The sequence below is a fragment of the Sphaeramia orbicularis genome, chromosome 12 (genome assembly GCF_902148855.1).
Source record: "Sphaeramia orbicularis chromosome 12, fSphaOr1.1, whole genome shotgun sequence".
NCBI lineage: Eukaryota > Metazoa > Chordata > Actinopteri > Kurtiformes > Apogonidae > Sphaeramia > Sphaeramia orbicularis.
This window is the reverse complement of record NC_043968.1, coordinates 8,098,649-8,121,051: the sequence shown is the minus strand read 5'-3', so window position 1 is coordinate 8,121,051 and position 22,403 is coordinate 8,098,649. Positions and strand designations below refer to the sequence as shown.

The 22,403-nt window shown below is 37.2% G+C and overlaps 1 protein-coding gene across 1 annotated transcript in view; it reads right to left on the bottom strand.

Moving 5' to 3' along the window:
• Nucleotides 1-1,574: 1,574 nt before the first annotated feature.
• The window catches only part of slc45a2 (solute carrier family 45 member 2), a 57,461-nt gene continuing 36,632 nt past the window's right edge, over nt 1,575-22,403 (bottom strand). The window contains exons 5-7 of the mRNA XM_030148270.1: nt 10,733-10,856; nt 7,990-8,195; nt 1,575-1,857 (exon numbers count right to left, since the gene is read on the bottom strand). Coding sequence (XP_030004130.1) covers nt 1,636-1,857; nt 7,990-8,195; nt 10,733-10,856 — 552 coding nt within the window. The 3' untranslated portion in view covers nt 1,575-1,635. The remainder of the gene's footprint in view (nt 1,858-7,989; nt 8,196-10,732; nt 10,857-22,403) is intronic.

The following is a 22,403-nucleotide window of genomic DNA, read 5'->3' as shown; positions in this document are numbered from 1 at the left end:
GCAATACCTTCTGTGACTAAACTCCTCCATCGTTACATTTCTGTGCGTCTGGTTCATTCACTCACTGTTCCATTAGTGCTGGTTTATCCCACAGCAGTTTTTACAGCGCATTGACTCCAGTAGCGCACACAAAACCCTCATTTAAACAGGGCGGTCTGCAAGACTTTGCACCTGTTGAAATTTGCCCAAGCAACTGTGGTGTCAAAAAAACAGCATTTTAATTAAAGTATTCATTTTATATTCAAAAGTATTCATTTTATATTCAAAGTATTAATTTTATAATCAAAAGTACTCATTTGCATGCCATAAGTTAAATTTCAGTACAATGTGACGGTTGTAACAGTGGTTGACTTTTTTCCTGGGAGACCCACAAAAAGAATGAAAATGTGCAGTCATTGAAAGAACTAGTGAATTTATGCAAAGTTACAAAACGGGACTGGCAGAATGAACATGTGAGCTCATGGAAAGTTCCGGAAAACGTGGCGTGCAACAGAAGTACATGTGAGTAGAAATTTTTGAACATTCTGGGAAGTACCTTACATTTTCCGTGAAAAAGTTACATATTTATATATGTTTGACCAATCCTGACCGACACCAATGAAACCTCACTCTATCAGGGACAAGTTGAGAGGGGGGTTTCCGATGTGACTAGATTAATGTTCAAAATATGATAAAAAATGGGTATGGTTTGTAGCTAAACCCAACCTACTTTTGATGGTATAAAAGTGATCTCCCAAAGCGAAAAGGTCAGTTGTTTCTGCAGATGTCAACTCAGTGTTTATTTTGTGTATGAATAAACACTTTATGTGGCTCGAATTCTTCTCGATCTCTGAGTTCGTCTTTGGCTCTGTCTGACTGTTACTCGACAAAGTTCCACTACATAGATGGAGTACAGACATAAATACAACTCGAGAGGAGCGTCAAAGAGACCAGAGATTTCTCCCACTTATGGTCGTAAATTTTACACGACACAATCTGAGTAAATCACCTGCAAATGCGGTTCCACCCCACATGCAAAATTCTAGATAGCGCAAGCAAATTACTACACACACATTGGGTTGTCAGTAGATCCAGCCCTCTGTGTCTGGGGATCGAGTCGTCGAGCCCCCTTCCGTCGACTGCCTCACAATCCACACTGCACCCGGCCCCTATGGTTCCCTGGGCGGGTGGTGGTCAGGCCCATGTCGTCCCTTCAGGCTGAGTCCAGCTGGGTCCCGTGGGCAGAGACCCGGCCACCAGGCACTCACATATGAGCCCCGACCCTGGGCCTGGCTCCAGGGTGGGGCCCCAGCTGGGCCATAGTTGGCGACATCACGGTCCTTGATTTTGTCTTTGTCACAGGGGCTTCTGAACTGCTCTTAGTCTGGCCCGTCACCCTGGACCTGTTTGCCATGGGAGACCCTACCAGGGGCATAAAGCCCCCGACAACATAGCTCCTGGGATCATTCGGACACTCAAACTCCCCCACCACGGTAAGGTGGCAGTTCAAGGGGGAGAGAATTCCACACATTGAACCTTTAATAAATCAAACGTTTAAAAGGAAATCAAATAAATGTGGTCACTAACAATTTAAAGATAGAATAAAGAATCTTTATTTATTAAAACAATAACATCCAAACACTTTTACAGAAGCAATCATTCAACATATCTGATGAAGACAGCGATGAAGATGCAGCCGAGCAGGGACATGGTTGAAGCTGACAGGACCACCACGATGACACTTCCCGCCATGTTGACCAGAGCGCCGAGCCCCGCCCCCACGATAATCTGAGCCAGCTGGACCATGCAGGTGAGCGCCGCACAGTCCACCCCGGTGCCCCGAGGGCTGTGTTTGCCTCCACGTAGTTTCAGGAGCTCCTATAGACGCAGAAGAAACCGTGGGCGATTAGAGGAACATACCGGAGGACTCGGAGAAAAGGGGAAGAAAATAATAATACCATTTTATATATCACCATAAAGTTCAAAGTACTGGGTGAAGAACGCCGCTCTGAAAAGTATATTCGATTCCTTGGCCTTTACATTATGGTGTTTTTCTATGAGGGGTGCGCCCCAGGAATCTAAAAGTTCGATCCTTTATTTTCCCCTGATTCAAAGTATTGATTGAACGCAGCAGGAAAAATACAAGCTGCCTCTCCACCATCAGTTGAGCTTTACTGCCTGTCCTCCACACAGCAGGACTAATACCAGTGTTGGATTTATGTATGAGCTAAATAAACGACAGTTTAAGGCAGGGCTGTCAAACTCATTTTAGTTCAGTTCCACATTCAACTAAATTTGATCTGCAGTGGGCCGAACCAGTAAAATAATAACAGAATAATATATAAATAATGTCAACTCCAAACTTTTCTCTGTGTTTTAGAGCAAAAAAAGTAAATTTACATTATGAAAAGGTTTACATCTACAAACTATCCTTTCACAAGATGTGAATCACATGAACAAACTAAAAAAATAAGTGTAATTTTAACAATATTCTGCCTCAGTTTATCATTTACACATGTACATTATACGTTACAGATCATCAGTGGATCTACAAACACACAAAACATTTAATAACAGGCAGAATATTGTTAAAATTGCACTTACTTCTCTTAAGACATTTCAGGTTGTTCATATTTGTTCAGGTTATTCACATTTTTTGCAAAATTCTACTTTATTTAGTGCAAATACATGAAAATATTTACTTTTACAAAGAGAAAAATTTGGAGTTGTCATTATTTATATGTAATTATGATAGTATTTGACTGGTTCTGACCCACTTGAGGTTGAATTGATCTGAATGTGGAACCTGAACTAAAAGGATTGTTAATATCTGAGTGTAATTTTTGCATTTCACAAATTCATCCCAAGGGCCGGACTGGACCCTTTGGAGGACCGGATTTGGCCCTCGGGCCACATGTTTGACACCTGTGGTATAAGGCCTCACTATCTGCAGGCACCTCAAAAAATAATCCAGAATAAATAAATATATATATATATATATATATATATATATATTTATTTTTTTTTACAGTGTGTTGTTTTAACCCATTAAAGACCCAGTGTTGCTTTTGTGTCAGTTCCCAAATGAATGTTTCTCTCTACTTAACCTTTCATAAGTGATTTATCACCATTTATTACCCTGCCTCCCAAAGGGGAGACAGGGGGTATTGTTACCTCCACCAGGAGGTATTGTGAGCACTTTGCTTTGTGTGTTTGTTTGTTTGTTTGTTTGTTTGTTTGTTTGTTAGCAACTTTACGGGAAAACTCTTCCACCCATCTTTCCCAAATCTTCCGCACAGATAGGCCTAGGCCCTGGGACCAACCCATTCAATTTTGGGCCAAGCAGGCCAAAGTTCAAGGTCACAACATCTACCATTTTCCTATCTGTCATCATTGAGCAATTTTCCAAAATTCATAAAAAAATCAAAACGACTCTAATTAGCCTCCAATTGGATCCACCCGTAGCTTAGAACAATAGCTTGTATCTGACACAAAATTGTCCACATCCACTGTGGAATGTGGACTCTGTGGACATTTACATTGAACACTGAAAATCCCATTTACCACACATTTAAAATTAGAACTCAACAAATATTGATTGGAATTGAATATAATTTGACAGACACATGACTGGTACCAAGCTTCAACTTTTTCTGCTGTATGGAACAACCTGGAAACTGTTGAATTTAAACAGAAACAGTTGATCCACACATGCACACCGTTCAGGGTGCTTGGCAGAGGTTTGCGTTCACTGAACACTTTTTTTTTGGTTTGGTTTGTTTGTTTAACACTCTAGCAGGAAAACCACTGATTGAATTCATACCAAATTGGGTTTAGAGATTGCCGGTGACTGAGAATAGATCTGATTATATTTTGGGAAAAGTAGATCAGAGTCTAAATTTGTTTTTATGAATTGAATTTTTTCCCCCCACTTATTTATAATGGGCAAAACTGTCTATAAAAACATAAATCTTGTTTCAATTTACTTCAAACTTGGCACATATATAAGCGTCTCCATCCACTGTCATTGATCCAACTCCATGGGTTTTACTGGTGAATCAATGTTGTAGAAGATGACGCTGTTTCCATGGTAACTACGGAGCCTCTGAACGTCCAAATGGGTCATATCTGATGACCATGAAAAGATGAATAACTGTATTTCACACCAATTATTTACATGGATTGATAGGATTAATGGATTAACAGGTATTAAACAGTTTAGATCAGTAGATACTTTTGGTCAACAGTGGAGGTTTGGGTCTTCATGGGTTAATATCAGTGGTGTAGTCCAGGGTATACGCTGGTATACGGCGTATACCTACTTATTTTTCAGTCAGTAATACCTACAAACTGCTCCTGAATCAAGCCATGATAATTTTATAATAGTGAGCAAATACCATTGATATATTTTTGGGTAAACTAAATAGAGTAGTCTGACATGTCACTGTTTCTAAAACAGGACGTTTTTCTGGATGACTTTAACCCTTTCATGCATAGTGGTCACTCCAGTGGACAGTTATTCTCCAGCTGTTCTCTGGTATATTCATGGGTTAGTAGTTTTAGTAGCAGTTCATAGTTTTAGTTCCATATCAACCAACACAGTGGACACTTATGCATCATCTCATACATTGCAATTCACACCATTACTGTAACTTTGCTGTTGCTGATAAACCTGATCTGGAGTAACATGTTTTAGTGTAAATCAATTGTTATTTGTTTGACAAAAAGTTTTGTTTTGTTTTGGGTTTTTTTGCATATTATCTCCATGACGTGAGTTATAACTAGCATTAGAATATGTTAAAATGTGATAAAACATCAGATTAGCAGCATTAAAATGTTTTTATTTCATTGTTTTCATCTCACTTTCTGATATTAGGTTTTTAACACGTTTCTTTACTTCAAAAATTAAATGCAAGGACATTTTCGTAATTTCATGAGGAAAAAATAACTCGATCGCAATTGTATTTATTTATTTATTTATTTATTTATTTATTTATTTATTTATTTATTCATTCATTCATTCATTCATTCATTTATTTATTTTCATGCCTAAGGAGGAATAAAAACAATAAAAAAAAATCTTGACTAAGGTTCTCGTAATTTATGCATGAAAGGGTTAAAAAAAAGAAAAAGAAACGGCAAAAATTGAGTGTATACCCATTTCTCCAGGGACCACTACACCACTGGTTCATATCTTATACTGTTTATCAGAGATTCCTTCCACTGGCAAATAATACTGTTATTATTCTGTCCTGTCTGTCAGTTAGTTTCTGTCTAAATGAGTTGGTTTCCTTTCGATAGAATCATCAGTACTGCCAAATAGCCTCAGACTGTTCATAAAGACATGGCTCATGGTTCTTATCTCACACTGAAAACCCACTGACACTACCATAGAAACCTGTGTGGAAATCCTTTTTTTTTTTTTTCTCCACAGTTTCAGTCCAGGAGCTTTTAGAGCATTTAACGGTCTTTATAAACTACTAACGATCTTCAAGTGCAAAGGGAAAAAGTGGACTGCACACACATAAGAGCTGTTATTGTTCATTACAGATATTACACGGTAATAATGATGTCGTCACTTCGGACCAGAGCACTTAAGACGCACATGACTCACAAGACCTGACTTGACTTATACTTGTGACAACTGATGTGACCTCAGAGTTAACATAACCCAGTGTTTTTCAGCCTTGGGGTTGGGACCCCACATGGGGTCGCCTGGAATTCAAATGGGGTCACCTGAAATTTCTAGTAATTAATTGAGAAAACTGGAGAAAACACCTCTATAAAGATATGCTTTTAGGTCAAATATTTGAGTATATTTTAAATTTATTATAATTTTGATTTTATATATTTAATATTTGGAACCAATATTCACTTTTAAAGTCTTTGAAAAGGTTCGTTAAGCATCTGTGCGTTATTTATGCAATAAATTATATATATTTTTCAAATCGGATTTTATATTTTTTGTGGTTTTTTTGTCCTTTTGTGTTGATATAGTGAAAGTGAAAAAATAATAGGCAGATGAGATAGATGAAGTTGTGCTGAAAAAAAGATACTAAACATGGGTAGAGAAAACATTTGTTTATATAGTATATAAAGGCAAAATCAAAAGAACTCAAAAACAGCCAAAATAGGCTTAGAGCACTAATGGTTTCAGATGCTGCAGCTCTTTCATAATTCATAGTTTGAGTTCTTGTTTGTTCAGTATTAATTGTCATCCTTGTAAATCACAGTTGGACTGACTGTACATATCCTGACCAAGAAAAATCTAATTAATTTCAGCAAAAAAATGTCTCTGTTTTGAAAGTCTGGGGTCACCAGAAATGTGTGATGCTAAAATGGGGTCATGAGCCAAAAAAGGTTGGACACCACTGACGTAAAGTGTATTTTTTCACTGTAAAAGGGAGGGCCATAGTTTTTGTTTTTTTACTTTCAAAGAAAATCTGATAGGACTCGTTGGACCCCCCCCCCCCACACACACACACACACACACACACACACACACTGATTCACCAGTAAAACCCCTGGAGTTTGATGAATGACAGTAGATGGAAACACTTGTTGTAACATTCAACTGATAACATATTTGCTGGAAAGAAAAACAACACTTTTTCTTAAGTTTTCTCTGTTTTGATATAATGACCTTTGAATTAACTTACAATTTTCCATGAACAATTAAATTAAATATAGGAAAATACATAATTTACAATGAAAAAATACAAATTGAGAGAATACTATTATAATAAATGGTGATAAACCATTTAAGAGAAGGTTAAATAGAGAAATATTTATTAGGGAAATGCCACAAAAGTAACACTGGGTCTATATGGTTTAAGCAGATTATTACAATGCAAGCATGTAAATGATGTTTAGTTTTTAATTCCAATTCTATATTTATATACAGTACATACACTCGTTTATAGTTACCTCCGCCAAGGAGGTTATGTTTTTGCCAGGGTTTGTCTGTTTGTTTGTTTGTTTGTTTGTTTGTCTGTCCGTTAGTGTGCAACATAACTCAAAAAGCTATGGACAGATTTGGATGAAATTTTCAGGGTTTGTTGGAAATGGGATAAGGAAGAAATTATTAAATTTTGGGGGTGATCGGGGGTGGGGGGGCCCACGGGGGGGGGCACTGATCAGCCTTGGCGGAGGTCTGCGCTCTCAGAGTGCTTCTAGTTTTTTTTTCTCCTACCTGTCATTTTCTCTGCATTTGCTTGTTGTATTTTTGCTGCTGTTTACTGTGAAACGTCCCCACGGTGGGATAAATAAAGTCTTATCTTATCTTATCTTATCTTATCTTATCTTATCTTATCTTATCTCTTCTTACTGTATCTTATCTCATCTTATCTAATCTCTTCTTACCTCTTCTCATCTTATCTCATCTTATCTGACCTCTTCTTATCTCATTTTGTCATTATCTTATTTCATCTCTTCTTATCTTATTTTATCTCATCTCTTAACTTATCTAATCTAATCTGATCTCTTCTTATCTCATTTTTCCCTTATCTTATATCATCTCTAATCGTATCTCATCCCTTCTTATCTTATCTCATCTGATCTCTTCCTATCTCACTTTCCTTATCTTATCTCTTCTTATCTCATTTTTGCTTATCTCATCTTATCTGTTCTTACCTCATCTTATCTCATTTTTTTGTATCTTATCTTATCTCATCTTATCTTATCTCTTATCTCATTTTTCTTATCTTATCTCTTCTTATCTTATCTCAACTCATCTCTTATCTATTCTTATCTAATTTTTTCTTATCTTATCTGTTCTTTTCTCATCTTATCTCATTTTTTTGTATCTCATCTCATCTCTTATCTCATCTCATCTCATCTTATCTTATCTCGTCTCATCATCTTGACGCACTAAAGCAAATTGAATTACATTGACGTTCTAAATGATGACAACTATGACATGCCCGTTTGGAGCTGAGTTTTTTCTACTCAAAGCGTCACCACAGTTGAACCTTTCCATTCGACTCAATCCTAAAAATGCTTCCTCTTTACCTCCTCTTCCCGCTGATACTCTGCAATCAGGTTGAAAGGGATTGTGTACAAAGTGCTGGACATGACACCGAACACGCTGCAGAGGATGAGAGTGGCAATAATGTTGGGAAAGAGGCCGATGAGGCTGGTGCCGAGGCCGAACACAAAGTAGCCCACGAAGTATAAACCCTTTAATCCGATGTAGGGGAGCAGGAAGCGCTGCACGTCTGCAAACAGAGTAAACACAATCAAACAGATCCTAAGTCCACATTAGGATGCCTGATGTGAAGAAAACCAGCCATCTGTGAAGATGACAACCTGCAATGAATGAACAATCATCACAGCTGTCAAAAATACACACCAATTAACCTGAGGGGGCTGACAGTACATGAGGGGGCTGACAGGAGGAATTTACAGCCAATATGTAAGCAGGTTTCATCTGGTAGATCAGCTGTTTACAGGAGGGGAAGGTGACACATCTGGTGTCTGCTGGAAATGTGCTGCATCAAAACTTCATTTCCTGGTGGATTAGTTTGTGTCACATTGTGTAATTTCTGCATCAGGTCACAGCGGAAATGCTTTTGTATATCATTAGCCTCATAGTTGCCTGTTGTTTATGTATATATTTCCTTCCTTGAGTTAGTTATTATTACCTCCGCCAAGGAGGTTATGTTTTTGCCAGGGTTTGTTTGTTTGTTTGTTTGTTTGTCTGTCCGTTAGTGTACAACATAACTCAAAAAGTTATGGACAGATTTTGATGAAATCTTCAGGGTTTGTTGGAAATGGGATAAGGAAGAAATGATTAAATTTTGGTGGTGATCGGGGGGGGGGGCAGACCAGAAAATTTCATCCAAATCTGTCCATAACTTTTTGAGTTATGTTGCACACTAACGGACAGACAAACAGACAGGCAGACAAACCCTAGGAAAAACATAACCTCCTTGGCGTGGGGGGGCCCACGGGGGGGGGGGGGGGGGCACTGATCAGCCTTGGCGGAGGTCTGCGCTCTCCGAGTGCTTCTAGTTTCTACTATTTCACACTATTTTCTACTGTTTTCTTCTATTTTCTTCTGTTTACCTCCGCCAAGGAGGTTATGTTTTTGCCAGGGTTTGTTTGTTTGTTTGTTTGTCTGTCCGTTAGTGTGCAACATAACTCAAAAAGTTATGGACAGATTTGGATGAAATTTTCAGGGTTTGTTGGAAATGGGATAAGGAAGAAATGATTAAATTTTGGTGGTGATCGGGGGTGGGGGGGCCCACGGGGGGGGGCCACTGATCAGCCTTTGCGGAGGTCTGCACTCTCCGAGTGCTTTTCTAGTTTGTTTATTTATTCGCTAGCACAACTAAGAAAGGCACTGGTAAAAGATTATATGTGTATTTGTATGTGTGTATTTGTATAAACGTATATATGTGTATATGGATGAATGAGTGTGTGTGTATATGTGTGTGTGAATAGATATATAAATATAGAAGAGTAATGTAAAAGGAAGAGGGACATATATTATTAATAATATTGTAGGGAGAGGGGGTGGGATTAAATGAATTATACTTCTTCCCACCCCTTTTCGGGTAAATGTAAATGGAATTATTGTGCTTTTCTTCTGACTAAGATTATGATTCTTGATATTTGTATTATTATGTATGTTTTGCAAGTGCATATATGTGAAATTTCATTGCATGTTCGGAATAAATCACTAAATCACATAGCATTTTTGCCCAAGTCATAAACTATCAAGGTTCTAATAGTTTTGGATTTTTAATTATAGTTTAATTTCATTTAGTTTTGACTTTTTTCTCTAAATCAGTTAGTTTTAATTAGTTTTCAGAGCAGGTTTGCTAGTTTTTATGAGCTGCTGTTTTTTTCTGAATGCTTAGTTTTAGTTTAGTTTAGTTTTAGTTTTAGTATTAGTTTCAGTTTTTTCTTATCTTTTAAATCACTTCTTAAAACACATTTTTATAGACTTGCTTTCATGTGATGTTTGTCCCTTTTAATTTTAATTTTTAAATTTTTATCCTGTTTGGTTATTAATGTATATTCTCATACATGATGTTGTTTTATCTCAGTTCTTCATTTTTGCATTGACTTGACAGCATCATGTTACATTATCTCTGCCCTCTTTACTCCGATTCACTTTATTTATTCGAAGTGTCAGGTTTTTGCATTTTCTGTACACATCTCTCTCATTGTGTTGCTTCTGTTTTAGTGTCTTTACTTGCATCTTGTATCCCGCTGTTGTTCCCTCTGCTGTGTCTGTCAAAGCACTTTGTAAACTCCGTTTTTCAAGGTGCTAAATGAATAAAGCTATTATTATTATTATTATTATTATTATTATTATTATTATTATTATAAAGTTATTGTTATATTTATATTATTTTATATTTATATTCAATATATCCTTTGACTTTTATACTTTTTCTACAATCGAAGAGGCACAGATACAGGTGTTCTTTTCTGTGAATGTAACACTATATTTTGCAGCTGTCTTCCACAGGTGTCTATGTTGACACCTCTGATCTTGTTTTATTAGTGCTAGAAGTTAATGACTGGTTGCAGACTACAGCCTGTATCTGACACAGAAGGGATGATAATTGCTTGCTGTGTTTGTTTGTTTTTCTTTCTCCACACCCTCACCAGGTTTTCATTTACACAGGAGGTGTCAAAAAAGGGAAACATGAGCTTTGGTGGTTTAGCCCATCGCTCGTTAGGATGAGACACTGACAGACACACACACACACACACACACACACACAGCGTAGCTACTTACATGAGTACAGAGCAGAGGACACAGCGTTGATGCACAGCCCCCAGCAGCCCACTTCCACTCCCCTCTCATATGTGGCGTAGGCCGTCGAGTTGTGGTCTGCGTATGGATTTCCTTTGTAAACAATCTGATAATGGAAAAAAAGATGCACTTTTAAATACCTAAACACCACCCATCAACTAAATCCAGCTACTGATCTAAACTGTTTAATACCTGTTGATTCACTAATCCTATCAATACGTGTAAATAATTGGTGTAAAATACAGTTCTACATCTTTTCATGGTCATCAGATATGACCCATTTGGACGTTCAGAGGTTCCGTAGTTACTATGGAAACACCGTCATCTTCTCCAACATTGATTCACCAGTAAAACCCATGGAGTTGGGTCAATGACAGTGGATGGACACACTGGGTTTATGTTCAGTTAATGTTGTATTTTGCTTAGAAGGTCACTTTTTGTTTAGTTTTTTTTTTTTTTTTTTTTTTTTTTTAATTTACTCTGAGCTTTTATGACCATATACATGATCAGTGAATTAAATGTAGAAAAATACCTGATTGTCACTGAAGAAACACAAAATAAACAAATAATAATAGTACAATAAATGGTGATAAATCACTTATAGAGAAGAATTCATTTGGGAACTGTCACAAAAGTAGCACTGTGTCCTTATGGGTTACAAAAAAAAAAAAAAAAAATCAATGTTGAGAGAAATCAATTCAAAACCACCTCTAAGGTGTTTTTTTTTAATTAACAGTTAATGATAGATTTGTCTGAAAAAGTCACTTTTTCCTCAATTTTTTCTGTTCTGATATCATAACTTTTGAATTAACTTGGAGTTTTCATGAACATCTAAATCAAATATTAGAAATTACATATAGGAAAATAAATGATTTACAATGAAAAATGCAAAATACAGAGGATAATATTATAATAAATGGTGATAAATCACCTAAAAAAGGTCAAATAAAGAAGAAAAAAACATTTGGGAACTGTCACAGAAGTAGCACTGGGTCTTCATGGGTAAAACCAGGGCCGTCAAACTCATTTTAGTTCAGGGGCCACATTCAGCCTAATATGAATAAAGTGGGCCGGACCAGTAAAATAATATATATAATAGTATAAGAACTTTTGAGTGACAAAAGTAAAATTCTGTAATGAAAATGTTTAAATCCATGAACTGTACTTGAACATAACATGAACAAATATGAACAACGTGAAAATTCAAAGTGCAATGCTAGCAATATTATGCCTTAGTTTATCATTTCTACATGTGCTTCAGAATGTACAGATCACAGTTTATCTACAAACACACAAAACATTTAATAATGGGGAGAATATTTTTAAAATTCCAGATACGTTTATTAAGACATTTCAGTTTATTCACATTTTTTCTAAAAGGCTAGTCTGTAAATGTAAACATTTTTGTGAAATGTAGGGTTTTTTTTACACTAAAACAAAGAGAAAATGAGCAGTTTTCATTATTTGTAGGTTATTATGATAGTATTTTACTGATCCACTTTAGATTGAATTGACCTAAAATGATTCGAACATCTTTGATTGTTAATCCTACTATATAATGCACGTTCTGTGTCCCATCAATGCTGCAGCACAGGACGGCGTTTGTACATGTTTTCCTCAGCCTTCACAGGCCCGATCACCGCCAAACTCGCCAAATGAATAGAAACATTACCTGACTATCTACTAGGCACAATTTTATGTCCATATTCAAATGTTGTGAGGTATGCTGGGAGATTTAAGCCTCTCTCTACTTTGAATTCTTCATCCCTGCCACCATACTCCATTTTCAGAAGTGGTTCTGCTGCCGTTCATGACATTTCTACTGCTAGCAGACTATGCTACAATGTGAAGGCTGCAGTTGCCTACCGCTGTATGAATTTAATCATGCTTGACAGGCCAATACTATAAACTGATGGTACTGAAATAAGCAAACTGCCTAAATGCATAATTGTGTCTTGAAAATATTCGTTAAATATCCACTCCCAAACAATGTGAACAAATAACATCATGATGAGTTTTTACAAAATTGCTGCTGCTCTTGCTGTGTCCATTTACAATCATGTATAGGCACTTTTCACACACAATGGCACCACAGGTACAATGCCACTAGTAAATAAAAACTATAATTAAAAAAAAAAAAAAAAAAAGCTAACTAACTGAAACTGTATTGTGTGCTTACAAAACTAACTAAAACGGATAAAAATTATGGATAAAATTCCCTTCGTTTTCGTCTTTGTCAACATCGGATTGATATGCAATCGATTTATTTCCTTCAAGCAATTTTATCTGCTGTCACCATATGATATTTAAGGGTCCGTCACTTGTGTTCACTTGTGGTTTCCAGTCGTCTTCTGGTCCCCACTCTACCTGGAAACATGGAGACTAAAGTTGGGAGAAAGCAGCAGAGTCCTGTCTGGGATTTATTTGAATACGACAGAGAAGAAGAGAAAAGAGACGACAAAACTACAATTAATACTAAATCTAAGCATTTAGAAAATAACGAAAACTAATAAAAACTAGCAAACCTGCTCTAAAAACGAATTAAAACTAACTGAATTAGAGAAAAAAAAAGTCAAAACTAAATAAAACTAAACTATAATGAAGAATCCAAAACTATTAGAACCTTGGTTATGACTCAACACTTGGGACAAATTTTGTGAGAAGAGAGTCAATTAATTCAGAAAGAATATTTCACAGTACAAAACTGTAAAGAAAAGCCTCTGGCACGCCATAAAAATGAGGGACTATCTTCCATCTCTATACTTCGTTAGCAATGCAGTAGCATTGGATAAAGGTCTGTCTCCATCCACAGTCATGCAGGAGCAGTGGTAAAAGCTGTCATATAGCTCTGTTTGATGGAATATTTACACAGATGTATGTCTTTATCAGAACAGTACAACTTCAGCATGTGTGCAAGGAGAACTTTGAAAATGCTAACATATAGTCACGGAAAAAATGATTAGACCACCGCATGTTTTCTTCAATTTCTTGTTGATTTTAATGCCTGGTACAATTTGGGAGAAAGCAGCAGAGTCCTGTATGGGATTTATTTGAATACAATGGCGAAGAAGATAAAATATATGACAAAACTAAAATTAAACTAAAACTAAGCATTTACAAAAAAATGAAAACTAATAAAAACTAGCAAACCTGCTCTAAAAACAAATTAAAACTAACTAAATTAGAGAAAAAAAAGTCAAAACTAAATAAAACTAAACTATAACGAAAAATCCAAAACTATTAGAACCTTGGTATGGGCAACAATGTGTAAGACTGGATCATAGTTTAAGAGCGTCTGCGTTCAAAGTGTGCTATGAGAGGCTGTCAAATCTGATTATACCGTCTTTTAAGATCGATCTAATCCTGAAAACAATGAAATATTATTTTAATGCAGCTAATCTGATGTTTTCTCACATTTTAGCATACTTTAATACTAGTTATTACTCACTTTATGGAGATAATGTGAAAAAAAACTTTTTGTTTCTGAAAACTGTTAATTACAGTCTATTGGTAAACTTTATTGGTAAACTTTATTATCCCCGACGAGCAATTTGTTCTTCAGTTTCACACGGACAACAAACCAACAATAAACACAATAAATAGTCCGTTAAAAACAATAGCACCAACATTACAAAGAATTATTCAGCAGAACAATGGCTGCCGGAACCAAAGAATTCCACATCCTATTGGTCCTACATTTAGGAATACTGTATCTGCGACCTGATGGAAGCAACCTGAACACATCATAAAAGGGATGACTGGGATCATCCAGGACAGACTGAGCCTTCTTCAGAGTCCGCCTCTGGTACAACACAGTCAGGTCAGTGAGTGTCTAATAACAACTAGCAATTGATTTACTCTCAAACATGTTACTGCAGATCAGGTTCATCAAGAACAGCAAAGTTATCTGATATGCAAATAAAACAACAAAACCCATGAATATACAAGAGAACAGCTGGAGAAGAACTGTCCACTGGAGTGACCACTATCCATGAAAGGGTTAAACTAAAACTAAGCATTTACAAAAAAATGAAAACTAATAAAAACTAGCAAACCTGCTCTAAAAACGAATTAAAACTAACTGAATTAGAGAAAAAATTCAAAACTAAATAAAACTGAACCATAATGAAAAATCCAAAACTATTAGAACCTTGGCATGGGCAACAATGTGTAAGACGCAATCATAGTTTAAGAGCGTCTGCGTTCAAAGTGTGCTATGAGAGGCTGTCAAATCTGATTATACCGTCTTTTAAGCTCGATCTAATCCTGTCCAAGTTTGCAGCAGTGTTTGGACGTGTCACTGTGTTGTGGGTGGAATCACTGGATCACTGAGCAAGTACTCACCCGCACAAATGGACACAAAGTTTGTTTAGAAATCAAGAGAAGCATGGTTTATAATTAGAAGACATCATGAGCTCATTTTAGGCAGTGCATCTCATGTTACACAAATATTATACATGGTGCATTTATATTTTTGTAGTATTTAGTGGAAGTCAGGGCTCTCAAACTCTTTCTTTCAGGTTCCACATTCAGCCTGATTTAATCTGCAGTGGGCCGGAACAGTAAAATAATAACAGAATAACCTAGAAATAATGACAACTGCAAATTTTTGTCTTTATTTTTGTGCAAAAAACCCCCATTAAATTATGAAAATACCTACTTTTATAAACTATCCAAAAATAAAATGATGTGAATAACCTGGTAAAAACTGAAATTTATTAAGAAAATAAGTGCAATTTTGTGTCACTGAAGAGACACAAAATAAATAAATAATAATAGTACAATAAATGGTGATAAATCACTTATAGAGAAGAATTCATTTGGGAACTGTCACAAAAGTAGCACTGGGTCCTTATGGGTTACAAAAAAAAAAAAAAAAAAATCAATTTTGAGAGAAATTAAGTCAAAACCATCTCTGAGGTGTTTTGTTAATTAACAGTAAATGATAGATTTGTCTGAAAAAGACACTTTTTCCTCAATTTTTTCTGTTCTGATATCATAACTTTTGCATTAACTTGGAGTTTTCATGAACATCTAAATCAAATATTAGAAATTACATATAGGAAAATAAATGATTTACAATGAAAAATGCAAAATACAGAGGATAATATTATAATAAATGGTGATAAATCACCTAAAAAAGGTCAAATAAAGAAGAAAAAAAATTAAAGCCGCAAGCGGCATCTAAAGGCCCTCTCCAAGGGCACGTCCAGTGGAAGTATGCTCATCGTTCAGCAGGTGGCGCTGTAGCCCCAAATTTTGTGTCTTCTAATGAATGGGTTTAGGCCTGGGACATTGACAATTGATTTGAGACAAATCAGTGTTCGTATGTCCGAACTGAACAAAATTTTGTATATATAAATCTGTAGGGGGCGCTATGAGCAAAAATTCAATTTGTTCCATTGAATGGGTGTAGGCCTGTGAGATGTACCACTGAGTCAAATTTGAGCCAAATCGGTGTTCGTATGTCTGAACTGATGCAATTTTCGTGAAGGTAAATTTGTAGGGGGCGCTACAGAGCGAAGTGGCAATTTCTTTTGATAAATGGGTGTAGGCCTGGGAGATTGACAACTGATTCAAATTTGAGCCAAATTGGTGTTCGCATGTCTAACGTGAAGTAATTTTCGTAAAGGTAACATTGTAGGGGGCGCTATGGTGCCGAATTTAAAATTTTTCTGATAAATGGGTGTAGGCCTGGGAGATAGACGTCTGAGTCAAATTTGAGCCAAATTGGTGTTCGTATGTCCGAACTGAAGCAATTTTAATAAAAAAAATAAAAAAATTTTGTAGGGGGCGCTGTAGTGCAAAATTTCAGTTTCTTTTGATAAATAGGTGTAGGCCTTTGAGACAGATGTCTGAGTCAAATTTGAGCCAAATCGGTGTTCGTATGTCCGAACTGATGTCATTTTTGTAAATGTACATTTGTAGGGGGCGCTATAGTGCGAAATTTCAATTTCTTTTAATAAATGGGTGTAGGCCTGGGAGATGGACGTCTGAGTCAAATTTCAGCCAAATTGCTGTTCGTATGTCTTAGCTGAAGCAATTTTTATGATGGTAAATTTTCGAAAAAACTTCGCAAAGTTTGCAACCTTGTCACACAAAAACGGTGATGCCGATTCAAAAAATTCGGCTAACTTTTGATACCCCACTTCTCTAGATACAGTACACCGATTTTGAGCTCATTCGGCCAAACGGCTTAGTAGGAGATAGTTAAAATACAACTTCAGCGAAAACGCTGACTCAGCATTTTGGAAATTTCAATCCAATATGGCCGACTAAGGGTTGGTTTAGGGGCGTGGCCATAATAATATTTTTTGTTTGTCTCCTCATGATGAATCTGTCTACCGATTTTCGTGGCTCTACCACAAACTTTATGTTGGACGCGCTCCCATTGGCGCAATGCATTTTGCACTTTTCAAGGGGGCGCTGCCGCAACATTTCTTTACCGACATCTACGAAACCTATATGTAAATTCAGTTTCTCACACTTCTGAATTTTAGGCAAAATTTGGTGAGTTTTCGTAAATGTTCAGAGGGTCAAAATTGAGCTCAAAGCGCAGGAGAAAGAAAAATAAGACAAAAAAAAAAATAATAATAATAATAATCTGAGCAAGAACAATATAGCCGTTTCTATGGCAACCACGTATTTGCCCTTTTTTGAAAGTTCTCGAGGCCCCCCACATGTGTGTGGGGTCAGATGTCACGTGTCGTGCACTTACACACATGTGACTGACCCCGAGTGGGCGTGTCCCATTGACTCCCATTCATTCTGAGCAGGTGTAAATATGCGATTTGTGCACATGTCATATACATCGTCGGAAAGGTCTCAGTGCCGTGAATGTGAATATGTGTGAGAGTGGCGACAGTGGCGAAAGGCGACCGCATCACTGGCGATTTTGTCCCCATGCGCCCACTGCAGACTCAATAGGCCCTGCGCCGGCTTTACTCGGCTCGGGCCTAAAAAGCTTAATTTTGGGAATTGCCACAAAAGTAGCACTGGGTCCTTATGGGTTACAAAAAAAACAAAAAAATCAATGTTGAGAGAAATTAAGTCAAAACCATCTCTGAGGTGTTTTGTTAATTAACAGAAATTTATTAAGAAAAATAAGTGCAATTTTAACAAATTTATACCTCAATTTATCATTTATATATGTGCATTATGATCAGATCTACAAAGACACAACACGTTTCTTTAGACATTTCAGGTTGTTCATATTTGTTCAGGTTATTGACATTTTATTGTTACAGGATAGTTTGTAAATGTAAATATTTACCTCCGCCAAGGAGGTTATGTTTTTGCCAGGGTTTGTTTGTTTGTTTGTCTGTTTGTTTGTTTGTCTGTCCGTTAGTGTGCAACATAACTCAAAAAGTTATGGACAGATTTTGATGAAATTTTCAGGGTTTGTTGGAAATGGGATGAGGAAGAAATGATTAAATTTTGGTGGTGATCGGGGGGGGGGGGGGGGGCCCCCGGGGGGGGGGGCCACTGATCATTAGTGTGCAACATAACTCAAAAAGTTATGGACAGATTTGGATGAAATTTTCAGGGTTTGTTGGAAATGGGATAAGGAAGAAATTATTACATTTTGGTGGTGATTGGGGGTGGGGGGGCCCACGGGGGGGGCCACTGATCAGCCTTGGCGGAGGTCTGCGCTCTCCGAGTGCTTCTAGTTTCATAATTTAATGTTATTTTTTTGCACTAAAAAGACAAAAATTTGAAGTTGTCATTATTTATAGGCAAAATGTAATACGACAGAGAAGAAGAGAAAAGAGACGACAAAACTAAAATTAATACTGAAACTAAACTAAAACTAAGCATTTAGAAAAAAAATTTAAACTAATAAAAACTAGTAAACCTGCTCTAAAACCGAATTAAAACTAACTGAATTAGCGAAAAAAAAGTCAAAACTAAATAAAACTAAACTAGAATGAAAAATCCCAAACTATTACAACCTTGCACAGAAGTAGCACTGGGTCTTTATGGGTTAAACAGTAAATCCACATGCACATTCAAATACTGGTAATCATTAACACAGACATCAGGTCCCACTGTTCTGATGTTTGATTTCATTTACATGTAAACATAGTGAAGTCATGGCTGTTTCTGGGAACACATGCCTTATCCTTGACTAAAGGGCAGGCAGGTTTATCGTACCAGTTTTGGAAAGTAATGAAGCGTGGACATGAGTCACGGTCAGACGTGTGTCTTTTGATCCGTGTGCACACTGTGAAACAGCGACGCATTGATCATTATTATACATGTCAAATAAAGATTACGCCGGGCAACAGAAACCCGCACTTATTTTCTCTGGGCCGCCCACACAATCAGGGATTAGTAGAGCTCAATCACAGGCTCAATTATTCTGCCTTTGGTTTGATGTCACACTGCTCCAGTTGATCAAATTATGTATATTAGGATAGGTCTGGTCATGTGCCTATGTGTTGTTTATTGTCAATAAATCTTTGTTAAAAATAAAGACACACAATCTAATAATGAATTGCACAGATCAAGGACAGCCGTATGTGCGCACGGAGCAGCAAAAGCACCAAAAGATGCAAATGAGTCACAAATGTGGTCTCATTACCATAAGAACATGGACATGGTAGCAGTAGTTGACATTTAACACCAATGCACTGCTGTTGAAAAGTCCCTTCCATCCTTTAATCCAGTGCTAAATATAGGACAGAACTACTGAAGGGAATGCTTGTTATGAAAACAGCGGTGTCCAGAAGCTTTAAAAAAAAAAAAAAAAAAAATCCCATCAGTAGAAGTAAATTCTTGTTTTGGATGTCCACAAATAAGATGAGGAAGAAAAAAACTGGCATTTTGTTAGCTCTCAGAGAAAAATACAATATACCAGAACAGTTTTACATATCCACATATACTTTAACCCAGACCTGGGCATTGTACGGCTCGATAGCTGACCCTGACTGGCCCGCATGAGGTCATTGGCAAATTAAAAGTCAATGCAAATATACAGACCTGATCAAAATCTTAAGACCGGTTGAAAAATAGCTAGAATTTACCTTTTGCACGTTTGGATCTTAATGAGGTTTTAAGTAGAGCTACAATATACAAAAGCAAGAAGGGGGAGTGAGACAAAAAGCACTTTGAAAAAGTCATTTATTGAAAACAACAAGTAAACTGAAATAGGCTGTTTATCAGCTGATCAAAAGTTTAAGACCATCACTCAAAAAATTACAAAAAACTCTCCAAACCAGAACAAAACATGTTCTCAGTAGGACTCAGTAATGAGTAGCTCCACCGTTCTTGTTAATCACTTCATAAATTCGTTTGGGCATGCTTGATGCGAGTGTTTCCAGGAGGCTGGTGGGAACATTGCTCCAAGTGGTGAAGATGGCTTCACCAAGGGCATCAACTGTGTGGAACTGATGGCCATTTTTATAAACTTCCCTTGCCATCCATCCCCAAATGTTCTCTATGGGATTTAAATCAGGGGAACATGCGGGATGGTCCAAAAGAGTGATGTTCTTCTCCCTGAAGAAGTCCTTGGTCAAGCGAGCATTGTGACCTGCAGCGTTGTCCTGTTTTTAAACCCAGCTGTTCCCACACAGACCAGGGCCCTCAGTCATGAGGGACGCCCGCTGCAACATCTGCACGTAACCGGCCGCCGTTTGACCACCCTGCACCACCTGAAGCTCCAGTGTTCCACTGAATGAAAAAGCACCCCAGATCATGATGGACCCCCCTCCACTGTGCCGGGTAGAAAACATCTCAGGTGGGATCTCCTTGTCATGTCAGTAACGTTGGAAGCCATCTGGACCGTCAAGGTTCCATATTTTCTCATCAGAGAATAAAACTTTTTTCCACCTTTCAGTGTCCCATGTTTGATGCTCCTGGCAAAGTCTAAACGGGCAGTTTTGTGGCGTTGGAGGAGACGAGGTCTTTGAATTGTTCTTTTGTTTTTGAAACCCTTTTCCTGCAGATGCCGTCTGATGGTTATTGCGCTGCAGTCTGCACCAGTAAGGGCCTTAATTTGGGTCGAGGACCGCCCTGTGTCTTGACGGACAGTCAATCGGATCCTCCGGCTCAGCGCAGGTGTAATTTTTTTGGGTCTACCACTTGACGTTTTGTTCCATAATGCTCAGGATCTGTCCAAAAATGTAGAATGACTGTCTTACTGCGTCCAACCTCAGCAGCAATGGTACGCTGCCAGAGGCCTCGCTTATGCAGCTGGACGATCCAACCACGTTCAAGAAGAGAAAGCTTCTGAGCTTTAGCTTCAGGAGGGCATGACCGTGTGAATGCCCGACAGAAAATGAGAATTTTGAGCAGATTTTGGCTTTTATAGCCTGTGGTCTTAAACTTTTGGTCAGCTGATAAACAGCCTATTTCAGTTTACTTGTTGTTTTCAATAAATGACTTTTTCAAAGTGCTTTTTGTCTCACTCCCCCTTCTTGCTTTTGTATATTGTAGCTCTACTTAAAACCTCATTAAGATCCAAATGTGCAACAGGTAAATTCTAGCTATTTTTCAACTGGTCTTAAGATTTTGATCAGGTCTGTATATCACTGTAATAGATGCAACTAATACAACGGCAATGCTTTTATTTTGAAGAATCTGCTAAATTAGCATATTTTTGTGTGTACTGTCTGTACTTAGCATAAGGCTTATGCACTGATTGGTTTGTTGGTCAGCTAACGGCAAAAAAAGAAAAGTTGATTTTGAATGCAGAGTTTTTAACAAGACACGGACTGTAAGTATTTCTTCGCTGAAGTCAGAGGTAAAGAAAAAGAAAAAGAACGGAGATATGCAAACAAAGGTGGATGGATTTATTGTTTTTCATGTAAAGTTAATGTAGAGCTGGTTTTGCTGCAAGTGTATTGATCCGGTCCTTAACAACTGTCAAACTTTCTCATGTGGCCTCATAAGAAAATTAATTGCCCACCCCTGCTTTAACCCATAAAGACCCAGTGTGACTTTTCCAACAGTTCCCAAATGAATTTGTCTCTTTCTTTAACCTTTCTTAAGCATTTTATCACCATTTATTATAACATTATCCTCTGTATTTTGTGTTTCTTCAATAAAAATCTGGTGTTTTCCCATATTTAATTCACTAATCATGTAGAATTTCATAAAAACTCAGATTACAGTTAATTGTCATAATATCAGAAACAGAGAAAAATGAAGAAAATGTGACTTTTTCAACAAAATGTATCATTAACTGAGCAGAAATTAAGTGTCTGCTGAACTTCCCAAACAGGTGGATTGGACAGAGGGGTTTCGTTGAATACCCTCCACGTTCACCAGACCTCACACCACTAGACTTTTTTTAATGGGATTCCTAAAAGACAAAGTCTACACTATGAGACCTGAAACAGTCGCTGAACTGAGAGCAGTCGCTGAACTGAGAGCAGCCACTGAACGTGAATGAACACAAATACCAGTGGAACTGTTTGGTGATGTGTGCGATTCCGTTGCTTGGCGTTGTCAGCAGAGTCTGGACCAGAACGGACATCAGTTTGAGAACAGGTGGAACAGACAAAACAATAAAATGATGTTTGGAAATTCTATCACATTTTGAAAATTAAATTAATTTACCCCGCCCTCCGAAGGGGAGGCAAGGGGTACTGTTTTTGGTTTGTTTGTTAGCAGCAAAACTATTGGTTGAATTCTTACCAAATTAGGTTCA